This window comes from Meles meles, chromosome 8, assembly GCF_922984935.1.
Source record: "Meles meles chromosome 8, mMelMel3.1 paternal haplotype, whole genome shotgun sequence".
NCBI classification, from domain to species: domain Eukaryota; kingdom Metazoa; phylum Chordata; class Mammalia; order Carnivora; family Mustelidae; genus Meles; species Meles meles.
The window spans coordinates 56,969,339-56,984,014 of record NC_060073.1 but is presented as its reverse complement, the minus strand read 5'-3'; the positions used below and the strand labels follow the sequence as shown (position 1 = coordinate 56,984,014).

At 40.1% G+C, this 14,676-nt stretch overlaps 1 protein-coding gene across 1 annotated transcript; it reads right to left on the bottom strand.

Annotated features, from left to right (window-relative positions):
* Positions 1-298: 298 nt before the first annotated feature.
* LOC123949135 (olfactory receptor 52H1-like) lies at positions 299-1,240 on the bottom strand. Its single transcript, XM_046016480.1, has one exon. The coding sequence runs from the start codon at positions 1,238-1,240 to the stop codon at positions 299-301; it is 942 nt and encodes a 313-aa protein (XP_045872436.1).
* Positions 1,241-14,676: the final 13,436 nt, after the last annotated feature.

Here is a 14,676-nt window from a genome sequence, read left to right as displayed (position 1 = left end):
TTTTTTTTTTAGGAGCATCTGGGTAGCTCAGTTGGTTAAGTGCCTGCCTCTTGATTTTGGCTAATGCCATGATTTCAGATTCATGAAATTGAGCTCTGGCTCTGGCTCTACTAAGCATGCAGCCTACTTAAGATTCTCTCTCTCTCTCCCTCCTTCTGCTCCCCACCCCCAACACTTGCACTCTCTCTCTCTCAAAACAAGCAAGTAAGTAAATAAATAGAAATAGCCTTTCTCTCTTTCTTGCTACCTTAATATCCCCTATAAAGTGATGTTAGCGTTCCCACAGCACATTGAAACATTATTCTGTACACTTGGTAGAAAATAAAAGTATGACCTTATCTCTGATCTGCTTTGTCTTCACTCCATAGACGATGGGGTTGAGAGCAGGTGGGATAACAATGTAGAGGTTGGCAAACATGATGTGGAAGGTGCGGGAGACATTGTGTCCAAAGCGATGGGCAAGGATGGAGAAAAAGGCAGGTGTATAAAACATCAGGATGACACAGACATGGGAACCACAGGTGCCAAGGGCCTTCTGGCGGGCATCCCGGGAGGGGAGACGGAAGACTGCACGGAGAATGAGGGTGTAGGAGACAGCAATGAGAATCACATCTGAGATGACTGTCATGATGGGAACACCAAAGCCATACCAGATGTTGATGGAGATGTCAGCACAGGCGAGCCGGGCAACACCTATGTGCTCACAGTATGTGTGTGGGATGATGTGTGTCCTGCAGAAAGGCAGGCGTATGAGTAGGAATACAACTGGCAAGATGATGCTGAAGCTTCGAAAAGAGATGCCCACTGCAATCTTGATGATGATCTTGGGGGTCAGAATAGTGGTGTATCTCAGAGGGGAGCAGATGGCCACATAGCGATCAAATGCCATGGCCAGGAGTATAGCTGAGTCCAAGACAAAGCTGCAGTGCAGAAAGAATAATTGGGTGAGGCAACCAGGAAAACTTATTTTCTGGGCACCAAGCCAGAAGATGATAAGAGTTTTGGGGACACATGTGGTAGACAATATTACATCTGTCATGGCCAGCATGGAAAGGAAAAAGAACATGGGTGCATGAAGACTTCGCTCCACAGCAATGAGGTAGAGAAGGATACTGTTGCCCACAATGGCCACGAGATAAATAAAGCAGAAGGGGATGCTGATCCAGGCATGGTACTGTTCAAGGCCAGGGATGCCCGAAAGGGTGAAGTCTTCTGTGTTGTAGCTACTCAGGTTGTACATGGCCCGTGTGGTCTGAAGAATAGAATCTGTAACTGAAAAACAATTTTTTTGTGCAATGACCCTGAGTAAATTTCCAAGAACAACCTCCCAGTACTAGTAAGGGCAATATTCATGTCTTGAAGAGTGATCCCCCATTTAAAAAAAGGAAAGAAAGAAAGAAAGAGAGAGAGAGAGAGAGATAGGGAGGGAGGGAGAGAGGAAGGGAGGGAGGGAGGAAAGGGGGGAGGGAGGAAGGAAGGAAAAAAGAGAGAAAGAGGGAAAGGCAGGCAGGCAGGTAGACTCCCCAGACATGACACTCCTGGTACTCATCACTCTGGAATCTTCAACTTGCATACTATTTTATTTCCACGTAATGATTGAGTATTCCCTGGGTCAAAGTAATTAGTTTCCATATAGACCCAAGTATAGAGAAAAACAATCTAACCACATGCAGAGAAAGAAAGAAACTAAGAAAGTGAGGTACAATTGGAAAATATTATAGTCCAGCAGCATCATTTATAGTTATTATATGTCACAAGACACATACATTCAACTCCATTCTGGATATCCTTTTATGGATATCTCACAGCACTCAAGTTTAATTTTCAAAAATTAAAATTAAGACCCGTCATATTTCTTCAGAAACCCAATGTTCCCTCCTGTGTCTAGTATTTCTCAGAATATTTCCCAGTGGAATATCATCCACTAAATAAGCCAAAACAAAAACCTGAGTTGCATTTATACTTTTCTCTCTTTAAATCCCCCTGTGCAATTGATTACACTGATCTAATCCTTTTGGAATCAAAATTTAAAATCTTCAGCATAGTTAACAAAGTGTCCACAATCTGGTCTTGTTACCTCTTCAGTCTTCTTATTACTTTCCAGGAATGTTTGCCAGAAAACCAAGTCCTGCTTTTTCTAAAAATCTGTGTGTTAAACACAATTTCCATAGAAGACATATGGTAAATTCCTCTTTATTTCCAGGGTTCCATCTACAGTCTTTATTTTCTCAAATTTTGACTGAAGCATCTGCTGAGACTCACCCTTCTTCTCTGCAGATGAACAGAAATGAGGTCAGAGATACTGGAAAGCCATGTGATGAAGAGAAATGAGATCTCCGTGACTCCTTACAGGTGAACTATCACACTGCAATGTATTCAAAGAGGTACGAGAGGCCGTGAGTGGCCGCACCGTGAGCTGCACTTCTCTGAACAACGGCCATTGCAGATAAATAAAAGTCTAAACGGATCGTGTGTGCCATTCTAAATACAGGTAAGCTAGCACACACTCCCTAGTGTGAAAGTCTCCTGACTCTGAGACCCTGCACCTATTTCCTCCTTGACTTTAGAACAAGCATCCCTGACCCTCTTCCTGTCTCCAAGCTGTGCTAGGTTCCACTTATCCATCAGGTCTCCACAAAGCCCCCTTTCATTCAACGGAAATACCACCTCCCCTCAAACAGGCTTCCTGATCTATGTTAGAAAGTTCCATTTCCCAATCGTATTTCCTCTTTTCTGAAATTCACCATACTTGCCACCCCCATTTACTGCTTATTTTCTCGGCTAGACCTCAGGCTCTACAGAGGCAAAGAGCATGTCAGTTTTGTTTTTCCTGCTTTTGTTCTTGCTGCTGTTGTTTTTCAGTAATGCTTTCAATAGCTGCCCAATAGTGGCACTGAAACAGTGCTTGGTGACTCTATCTGGAACTGAATGTTGTTGCTAGGTCCGGATAAGAATATACACCTTTTCTCTGAAAATACATTTAAAATCGTGAGATCTCTGTTACTCTGTTAAATAAAGGAAAATAAACCCATGTACCTTGGCAGCCAATAATATGCTAAACCAGAAAAGGGCTAAAGGCATTTCTACTTAACATAAAAAGAAGATCATGGCTTTTAAAACATTGATATTAACATTGCTCAAGAAGTTTTACCCAGAGAAATAAGGCTGCTTACTTTTGCCCACCCACTTTGTCTCTGTTGAGGTGAAAATTCTTCCAGAAAACTTTTTCTTAACTCCAAGACTGGGTCCTCTTATTCACACCCACAGAACCGTGTACTTATGTCCTACAGAAACGCATATAATCTACGGTCTATGTTTGCCCATCTTTCACCCGTCTTGAGTGTAAAGACATTTTCATAGTCATAGTTTCATGTTTTGATTCTAGTTTAATTTCTATAAACAATAAAGGATTGTTGAATAGAAAAATAATGTTTAGGGGCACCTGGGTGGCTCAGTGGTTTAAGCTGCTGCCTTCGACTCAGGTCATGATCTCAGGGTCCTGGGATCAAGTCCCGCATCGGGCTCTCTGCTCAGCAGGGAGCCTGCTTCCCTCTCACTCTTTCTGCCTGCCTCTCAGCCTACTTGTGATCTCTCTCTGTCAAATAAATAAATAAGATCTTTAAAAAAAAAGAAAAAGAAAAAGAAAAAGAATGTTTAAATCATTGCACCTAAATTCCTGTGGGATATGAGACCTTTGTCCTTCTTCTGCCACTCTCTCCCTACACTTCGATTTACTCTACATTCCCTTAAAGTACAGCTTAATTAATAAGTGGCTAAAGTAACTAATGTGTTACAGTTTAATTAATAAGTGGCTAAAGTAATTAATGAGTGAGTGAAATAAAACACACAAACACACACACACACACACACACACACGGAAATCTTAGGCAAAGTTTACACAAAGTCACATTATTGCTACTTCTTAAGAACCTGCATTTTAGAGTCAAGATTCAGATTTGCATTCAATCAGTGCCTGTTTTTTCTTTATACCAAACAAGTTATATGATCTGTCCAAAATGCCTTTCCTCATAGAATTTTTGTGGACATTACATAAGGAAAGTCCTCTGCTCAGTGTTAAGCTCTCAGTAGATGCTGACTGTTATGTGATGTCATTATTATTACAAACACTTGTAAATACACACAGATGGCAGAAACCCACATGGTAACGGAAAATTTCAAATCACACAGAAAACAGAGTTTGGGTCTGCTCTTCCAGATCCAAGCTCTCAGACTGTTGAGTTGTGTCCTGAAGAAAAGTTCCAGTAGTCTTATTTGTTCGCATTTGCCCCATTTGTCATCCTCCTACCAACCCCTGAGACTGTTTAAAATCTGACCCCCAGGCCTGCAGACTCTCTTTCATAAAGAAAACTGGATTGAGCCCACTCCTGTCTTTTCTTATCATCTCCTTGCCATCCTCCTGGGTCCTCTGTATGTCCTTCTGTTAGGTACCCCAGGATCCTGAGCTCTGCCCTTGGCTTCCCCAACACTCACCAAACCTAGGCCCTTGGTGAGGACCAAAGATACACAGAAATGGCACCCTCAAGCAACCTGTCCTCTTATTTCTCTTCCTGGGCTTCAGACAGGGCACTCAAAACATATGGGCCCCTGAGAGACCATAGCCACAAACCCAATCAGTGGCGGTGGCCTGCACAGGAAGCACTTCCCAGGGGTCTAGCTCCTGAGGCTCTGAGGTCCCAAGGCCAAGGTGGAATGAGTCCCTGAGGACTCTTGTCTTCTAGAACAGGCAGTATCCTGGGCAGGCAGAGTCCCCTGGGGCTTATGAAATGGCAGATGCCCTCTCCACCACTGCTGAAGCCATCAGCAGTGAAATGTGTGTGTGTGTGTGTGTGTGTGTGTGTGTGTGTGTGTGTGTGTGTATGAGAGAGAAAGAGAGAGGAATTGCGTGTCTTTGTAGGTACCTGCATTTGTGTCATAAATATTCAATCATTTGTGTAACTTTATGTAATAGTGATTTTAGTATGAAAACGCAAATAGACCTGTGAAAGAGAGTACATGTTCTTCTGATTCAAGCCTAAAAAGCAAATGTATTTGCTATCATGAATCAGTCCTATTGATCAAACACTTGAACCGTCATGTAAATCTCCTTACACACATGCCTGCCAGCCCCAGCAACAGAGACTTTAAGATATTTTTAGAACACGTTCCTTCTTTGTCACAACTCTTCAGTCCCTTGTCATCTCTGCTATTGGACCCTCATTGATTTGAAGATCTCAGTTCTTTCCCACAAAGCCATACTCACCTTCCTAAAACAGAGATAGGATCATCATTTCTGCAGCTTATAAAGCCTTTTTTTAAAAAGATTTTATTAATTTATTTGACAGAGAGAGATCACAAGTGGGCAGAGGCAGGCAGAGAGAGTGGGAAGCAGGCTTCCTGCTGAGAGGAGAGCCCGATGAGGGGCTCGATCCCAGGGCCCTGAGACCATGACCTGAGCTGAAGGCAGGCTCAGTAAGCCTCCCACTTAACTCACTGAGCCACCCAGGCGCCCCTTAAAAAGCCTTGTATAAATAAATATACACATACAATATCACGCAATTTCAAGCCCTTGACTTCCTCTGCAGTGTCACCCCTGCCCCTTTTCCTCCAAACACCCTAAATTCCAGACGACTCTATTTGGAGTTCCAAACACACATTATAATCTTGCAAGATCATCCCTAGGCATATTGCAGTCCCTCTTTCTAGAATATCTTTCCTATCCTTTTCTGTCTGACTGAACTTAAAACCTAGCATCACTTATTTGGAAAGTCACCCCTTACTCTCCCTTGAGTTTACCCCTGCCTTAGCCTTAATCACATTATATTGCAATTATCTGTCTAGCTCTCTGTTTCTGCTTCTAGAAGGGAAGTTTCTCAATGACAAGGACCTTATTCCTGATGTTGGGCATTAGATTTCTATGATTGCTCACAATGTAGGCATTCAGAACTGTGTTCTCAATTACCAGTAGTAAAATCAGTATTATTAGCATCTATTTGTATGACATTTATTATATAGCATTTTATAAAGTTACTAGTATAATACCAATTAGAAAATAATTTTATGTTGTATTTGGAAAAAGCCTGAAATGTGTACCTGTTCTAATTACCCACCTCTTCACACATTGTTTATGGTCATTGTCTTCCTGAAGTTATAGCATAATATAGAAAAGAAAAGAAATAGTTCTCATTGCTGAATCTTAAGGAACAGTTTATTAGTTTTTAGTATTATCACAAACTCAGATGAAAGCAGAATATTTTTACAGAAATGTACATTCCATGAAAACCTCTCTTTTTAAAAAAGATTTATGTATTTATTTGAGAGGAATAGAGAGAAAGCATGAGCAGGGGAGGGGCAAAGGGAGAGGGAGAGAATCCTCAAACATATTTCCCACCAAGCCTGGACCCTGATGCAAGGCTTGATCCCAGGACCCTAAGATCATGACCTGAGCCAAAATCAAGAGCTAGACCCTCAACTGACTTGGCACCTCAAACCTCTTTTTTTATTGTAACATTTCTATAGCCTTCTCTCAGTTCACTCTCCTTCCCCATCCAATTTCCTTTTTCTGGAAAATTTATGTCCTGTGACAAGCATGATTAGTAGGGAGGAAAATAAAGAACGGTGGCATCTAATTGCTGCTCTTGATTTACTTTTGTCTTTGAGGAAGCGTCTGCCTTGCTTTATAGAAATGCTTCATTTATTCATATACTGTATTTGGGGAAATAGTTGCTATTCTTAGTAGCATCAATGGTGCAGATTTTGATTTGTATGCACAGCCTAGGGCATTTCAATGCTGATAGCCAGGTGAATATAGGGGCCCTCAAGTGAGATGAGAAAACATCACAAAGATAAAGAATTCAGGTGATTATAAATATAAACAAGTATGGTGGTTTCAAAATATGTTCACAAGTTTTATGATACTCCTGTCTTCAGGGGATAGTGTGTAATTCCCTTCCAACTGAGTATGGGTTGGGCTCAGTGATTCATCTCTAAAAAAACAGCATATGGTTGGATTCACGCTTTCTGAGGCTTTGTCATAAAAGGCATTGAGGATTCCTCTTTGCTGTCTCTCCTGAATCGCCCACTCTGGGCAAAGCCAGCCTTGATGCCATGAGGAAACTCAAACAGCCTGTGTGGGCAGGAGCTGAAACCTCTTTGATAATGAACAACACTACCTATAGTGATCATCTTGGAACTAACTCCTCCAGCTCCATCCAAGGTTTCAGATATCTGCAACCCCAATAACTTGTGGACTACAACCAGTAAGAGACCCAAGGCAGAACCTTCTATGTAGGTCAGTCCTGAAGTCTTGACACTCAGAGACTCTGGTAATCAATGTTTACTGTTAAGTTAACTTTGGGGGTAACTTGTTACACAGTGTAGATAGCTGATAGGAAAAGGACACAGATTATTTTATGTAGTCCTACATATGGATAAGGAACTGAAGGGCAGGGCAGGGTAACTGCCGTTCTTAGCCACTTGGGCCACTTAAGGGTAATCCACTATAATTCTACTTAAATCACCCCCTTTGAAACTTACCTCAACAGGGGCGGCCACCTGCACATATGAAATACAGAAAGCACCAGGCATGATATTTGTCAAGGGATTTCAAGATCACTTTTTTCACACAACAAACATTTATTAAAGTAAGAATAATATGTCAGGCTCAGAAACCAGACTTTATGCTAGACCCTGGATATTCAGAAATAAGTATCAGTATTCCACTAGAGGACATAACCTGCTAAGGCCAACAGGCTTATAAAATGAAATTTCAATGCAGAATGAGAGTCACAGGAAACCCAAGGATGTCTGTGGAAACTGAGTAGAGGAATCACACCACAGCCCAGGGACCAGCAAAGATCTTGAGCAACAAAGTAACATACTGGGAGTCTCGAGGATGCAAAAAGGTTAAAGAACAACAGACACTGGACATGGAGTGTGCTTGAGATTCTCTCTCTCCCTCTGCCTCTGCTCCTACCCCTTCCCTGTCTCAAAATAAAAATGAAATCTTCAAATGATGGCAGGGTTGGAAATTTATTTTTATTTTCTTTCAAGAGGATAGTATCCATTATATGTTACCTTTTCAGAGATGAAACCCATTTAACACGAGGTAGAGGGTTTCACAAAATTGTCTGAGGGGGAAGATTTGAGAAAAGTCAACAGTATTACGTTTCCCAAAGGATAGAATTTTCTTGTTTACTAATTGTATTCAGTGTTTGCACACATATGAGATAAAACTTGAAAGAATTAAAAACCAACAAAGAAAGAAATTATGAAATCCATTTTTAAAGGAATTTCAATAAGTGATTGGTAGCAGAATCCAATTATATCTATGATTTACATTTTCAACTTCCTCAAGTTACTTATTTCTGATTATGCTTCCTTAAAGTAAAGAAGTTGGGGGAAAAAGTAATGAAGTTGGGATGTATAAATAAAGAAAACTCTGAGATAGAGAAACAGTATTTTTGAATAGTCTAGGTAAATTTCTTACAGCATCTCAGCCTGAGTGAGGTGTGCTATGACCACCACCACCCATTCTCAAGTAGCACTATCCCTACCTGTGATGATGGCTGTCCATAATTTACTAAAATTTTTCACTATCGAAACTTCAAAACAAAGGGTATCTATAATCAGTGGATAGTAATTAATTAAACAGAAAATGCCATATTGGACTCCATGGTTCTCTAACTTATACCTTGATATGTGGGATTTCTATTTTATAGGTCTTGAACTCCTTTTCCCTTTTATGCACATGTAGATATCTCTATATTCATTGTAGGTGATTAATAGGTATTTAGTTGATCAAAAGATCAATAGTTGATTAGGTAAATAGAAGTACCAGATAACAGGATTCTTGTTTAACAATTTTTAAAAAAAATGTTTTTATTTGGTTTTTATATGCTTTACAAAAATTTATAACTTTCTTCCCCATCTTAAAATATTTAGTCAGATAATATAATTTATTATTACAGCTTTTAAAATTTTGTATGACTGTCATTTTAAAATTACGACCATTCTGTGAGAAAACAGTACCAGCCTTGGGATTTTCCTCAGGAGCATCTTTGTGAAATCCTTTTTTTTTTTTTTTAAGATTTTATTTATCTGAGAGACAGTAAGTGAGAGAGAGAACACGAGTAGGGGAAGGGGCAGAGGAAGAGGGAGAAGCAGGCTCCTTGCTCTGCAAAGAGCCAGATGTGGGGCTGGACCCCAGGACCCTGAGATCATGACCCAAGCTGAAGGCAGACTCTTAACTGATTGAACCACCCAGGCACCCCTGAAATTCTTTGATCTTGCTTTGAATGTTTGGAATCTTTCTCCTTGCTATAGAATACTACAAACCTTTAGGTCCATTCTTACCACTTCTGAGTAGGAGGGAACTTCCTAACTGAAATTTTACATAGCAGATGTCTGAGCCCTTTGATCTTGCTAGTTGATTGTGACAGGTTAGCTCTCAAACATTCTGTCTTCTTACAGGCAAATGATAAAAATTCCATACCACGATTCAGGCATGGTTTATCCCAATGATTCCACTATCAGTTGTGATGTGTTTATCCTCATTGGCATCCCTGGTCTGAAGGAGCTGCTCATGAGGATCTCCGTACCCTTCTGAGAGGTACCTGGTGGCTGTATCGGGAAATGTTGTCCTGATCGGCATGGTGGCGGTGGAGCACAATTTTCATGAACTCATGTACCTCTTCTTCTCTATGTTGGTTTTTGGGATCTAATGCAATCCACATCCACAGTATGTGGATGAGCATCTTCTGGTTTGATGATGTAGACATCTCTTTTGATGGTTATGTAACCCAGCTCTTCTCTATGCTTTTTGCCTTCATAGGGGAGTCAGGCATTCTCTTGACCATGGCTTTTGATCATTAATGTGGCCATCTGTTACCCATTGAGATATACTCCCATTCTTAGCCATGGTGTCATTGGCAAGACAGGGGGTTTTATAGTACTCAGGAGTTTTGCAGTTGTTTTCCCATTATCTTTCTAGTGAACCATCTGCCCTTTTGCCAGACAAACATCATTGCCCATACATTCTGTGAACACATAGGGCTGGCAAACCTGGCTTGTGCTGATATCACCATCGACATTTGGTATGGGATCTCTGTACCATTACTCAGTGTTATGCTAGATATGGTGACAATAGACATCGTCTATGGGCTCATTCTCCAGGCAGTCCTCAGGCTGCCATTCCATGATGCATGAAGGAAAGCCCTCAGCATGTGTGGTTCCCATGTCTGTATCATCCTCATGTCCTATCTTCCAGGGATTTTCACTGTCATTGCTCAGTGCTTCAGCCAAAAAATCCCCAAGCAAGTCCACATTTTGTTAGCCAATCTCTATGTTCTTGTTCCCCTCATGTTGAACCCAGTTATCTATGGGGTAAAGATCAAACAGATTTGTGACCTAGTGGCCCTTGTGTTTTCTTTGAAAAGGAAATGTTGCCAAGGATAAATGACTCTTGTGGTTTTTTAGAGGTAAGTAGGAAGAGTCCTATTTAAAAAAAGGACAGATAAGTTGTCATTATGGATAAACTCTACTTGTTATGAAAGTAGTCTTTTTTTATTCGCTAGAGATGACCCAAGTTGTTTGTGTCCCTTATTTCAAAGGTAAATATGTTCTTGAAAACCCATAGGCATAAAGCTACTATTTTAAATGTCTACAGGGTTCTTTGGTATTTAATAACACATTTCCATTTCTACCAAACAAAAATAAGTTTATAGAGCACATCTCCATCTACTGTTCAGACTTTCAGATCTCTATGTGTCCTCCCCAACAGCTATATTGAATACAAATTAGAGTTCACCCCAAAATTGTGTATAAATAAGGGAAATGTGGAGGTTCTCCCTTCTATCTTACTTTATTCACAGAATACCACCTTCACAATCTTGTAATACAAATGGTAATATTTGATGATAGTAGATAGCCTGATCTGCACAAATGAAGTGAGATTTACTGCTGTAAGTATGTAATTTGGGAGAAAAAAAAAAAGACAAGACAATTAAATGTTTGCAAACACAAACTGCTTGGATGCTGTGTCCTGTGCTACCCTCCTAATCTGTGCTTGAGCAACCCTCTTTTCAGACTTCTTAACATCTATTTCACAGGGTTGTGGTATGAGGATCCAAAGAGAAGTTGGATGCAAGAGCACTTTAGAAATTATAAAATGCTATACAAATGTGTTGTGTTGCTGTAATTAAGGTCATTATCTTCCCTAGTATGAGCTTTCACACTTCTTATAGTCAAAGGTTAAGAACAAAACAAAGCAAAAACCCCATCCTTTGTCTACAGCAAAGTCTTATATTTTCCTTTCTTTTCCATCAGGATTAATCCAGCCCCAGGGAGGTGTCCTGCCCTCCCTGGCGTGACCCGCCCTCTTGGGATGGGGGGTGACCAGGCATACTCCTGGGTGTTCAGTCTGCATAGTCCTTATTCTAGGCAGTGTGGACTGGGTCTGCACTTCCTTCAGAAGCACCTGCAGGAATTTTCAAAGAAATTCCACCTTGCTCCATAACCATAGAACTTCCTTTTCAGCTGTGTGCTCTGACTCCTGGCATGTTTGGGGTATAAAGAAAATACATTTGTGTTTTCCCTAAGTTGGGTTTTCTGAATAACTTTTACCAAAATCTTGGCATCCTGGACTAAGAGCAAGTCTTGGGAAGTTAATTTACAATGATAGTGAAATAACTAAGAATAGTGAGAAATCTCCAGATTTACTTAATTCCAGAAGGACAAACACATGTCTGGGTTTAGAGCTGAAGACAAGTGTCTCATCTTTTCCCTGGAGAGATTTATTTCTTACCAGACTCCAAAGAAACTTTCCCTGAAAGAAGTGGGAGCCAGATGGAGGAAAAATAGTCTCTCTGGCTTCTACAAGCAGAGAAAATTCATTTATCTTCAGTGTTTGGTTTTGACCTAGCCTTGATTGTATAGCCCTCGTGGTAAGAATCAAGTATGGGAAACCACACAGTTTTCACTAGCTTTTTAAGGGAATAGTGATAATCTATTCCTGATCTAGAAGAGTTTGTGTGTGCATTCAGGACAAAACTGTCGCCTTACAAGGCAACAAATGCTCAGCACAACATTCCAATATAAATGGTCTTCTACTTCCATAATACACAACTCTGTAAGTCTCGGGTGGCTGCTGTCCCTGTGCCTATCCCTGTCTCTCCTTCCCACTTTATTGCTTATTGTCGTGTAAATCCATGTACCTAAAAGAGCCTATCTCAATCACTACAAAATAATGTGCTAACCACCCCCCTCAATAATACTACCAATACTACTACTTAGAAGATGATGGGTTTTAGGGCCAAAAAAAATGGCCAAATGGACATAAACATCAGAGTTCAGAAGACAAAAGCCCAAGCGCGGGTGAAGTTCAAATGCAGTCCTAAAAGGACTGAAGTCATGGCCGGATCCACATTTAGGCCTCTGAGCTGGGTCTCAACAGAACCGTAGCCAGTGCTCAGCAACTGTTTTTTGAGGGTTTGGTTTGTATATTTGCTGATTCCTGAGGCGTAGATACTCCCACGATAACTGATTTCAAGCTGCCGATATGATGTTGAACTTCTTGCAAAATTCCTGAAAATTGAATACCTGGCTTTCAGTGTGAAAAGCCTTTCTTCATTCAGCACCCCACTAATTGCAGCCCTTCTTAGGCCTGATACATTGGACTTAGAATGAGCTTGAAAATTGCGGCTTTGGTTTAGCTCAGAAGAGATTCAAAAGAGTGAGGTCTCCGTGCTGGAGAAATCCTGCCTTTGTGGGGGCTAGGACAGTGAGTCAGTAGGAGCAAATACTTTGAGATCATACAGACTCATTAGCTTTATGCTCAACATATATTATTTATATGATACTGAACATACTATTAATTTTTTGATTAAGGTAGGACTCATATAACATAAAAAATTCACCATCTTAACCATTTTACAGTGTTCAAATCAATAGCTTTTAGTACATTTACAATGTTGTGCAATCACCCCATTATCTAATTCCAGAACATTTTCATCATCCCACAAGGAAACCACATCCTCCCCAAGAGTCACTCGTTATTTCCCTTTCCCCAGTTGTCTAGCCACTACTAATTGACTTTCTGCCTATGGATTTGACAGTTTTGGACTTTTGACATAAATGGAATCCCATGATACCTCAGCCTTCTGTGTCTGGCTTCTTTCACTTAGCATATGTTTTCAAGCTTCATCCATGTGGTATTGTGTATGAGAACTTCATACCTTCTTATGGCTGAAAAAGATTCCATTGTTTAGATTGAACATATTTGTTTTATCCATTCATCGGTTGATGTACATTTGATATGAGTGGTTTCTATTTGAGGTGTTATTATAAATGATGCCATTATAACATTTATTTACAAGTTTCAGTGCAAACATGTTTTCAGGTTTTTTTTGGTATATACCTAGGAGGAGGACTGGTTTTGACAATGCTGCTATATTTAACCTTTTGAGGAACTGCCAATCTGTATTCTACAGAGGCTGCAACATTTTATAGTCCTACCAGCAAAGCATCAGGGTTCAATATCTTTATATCCCCACCAACACTTATTATTTCCCCCCCTTTTTTTAATTACAGTAATCCTGGTTGGTATGAACTAGAACAATAAAAGGGGATTGAAAAAAAATATTTCCTTTCACTCCCTTTCCTACCCAAGTGCAAGCTAAGCTTCAAATTCCAGAGGAAATAGCATGTGTGAAAGTCCAGAAGGAAAGGGAATGTAGTTTGAAAAAGCCTAAGACATACAAGGTGACAGTAGCATAAAGGGCATGTGAGCCAACGTGAGAGCAAGGGTGAGAGGTGGGTCAGTGGACACCAAGCAACAACTGGTTAGTACCAGCCATGCTGTAAAAGGCATTGAAGATATGTTGGGGCACTTGAGTTTTCTCCCAAGCAAAATGGGTAACTTGAATGATTTTTAAGTAAAGGATTGACCTCATTAATTGGGGTTTAGTAAGAGCACTCTGGTTTCTGAGTAGAGAAATGGATACAAGAGAGAAAAACTTGGAGTGAGCAAATTCCAAATGAGGCTGCTGAACAGACCAAGGGCATAGAGAGAGAGAGAGGTGATCATATTTTAATATGGCATGTGAATGAATTTAAAGGATATTCAGAGGACATAATTACTAATAAATGATGTTTAGTTTATGTTGATTGTGGAGTTTCAGTGGGATAACCAGGAGATGCTGCCAAATACAGAGTCAGCTAAGTGGGACAGAGAAAGAATTTGGAGTAAGGCTTTAGATGTGGGAATTTTCAGCATGAAAATGGTTATTCACTTTATGAGCTTAATGGGTGCTAAACAAGCCTATGAATAAAGTACTATTTTTTCTTTTCTTTCTTTTTTAAAAATTTATTTAAGGAGGACATTGAAGCAGGATAAAAGGACCAAAAGAAAAGTAAACATTTTTTGCATTTAAGTTTTTGATAGTAGAAAATTAGGATTCTTCCATTGGATGCCTATCATTTTTTAGGGATTTGAAAAATCCTTACCTGTCTTCCTATAATTCTACCAGTGATTTTCTCCAACAGAATTAAGGTCTTGAGGTTCATGGGAATTGATTCCATTATTGGAGGACTTCCTGCTACTGATTTACCTAAGAAATGCTATTAAATCAATATGATTACTTAACTTTCCACAATTTTTCTCTCTGTATTCTCAGCCAAGGG

Bases quoted from the DNA above. Each gene is read 5' to 3' on its own strand.
- LOC123949135 (XM_046016480.1), bottom strand. From the start codon at position 1,240: ATGTACAACCTGAGTAGCTACAACACAGAAGACTTCACCCTTTCGGGC.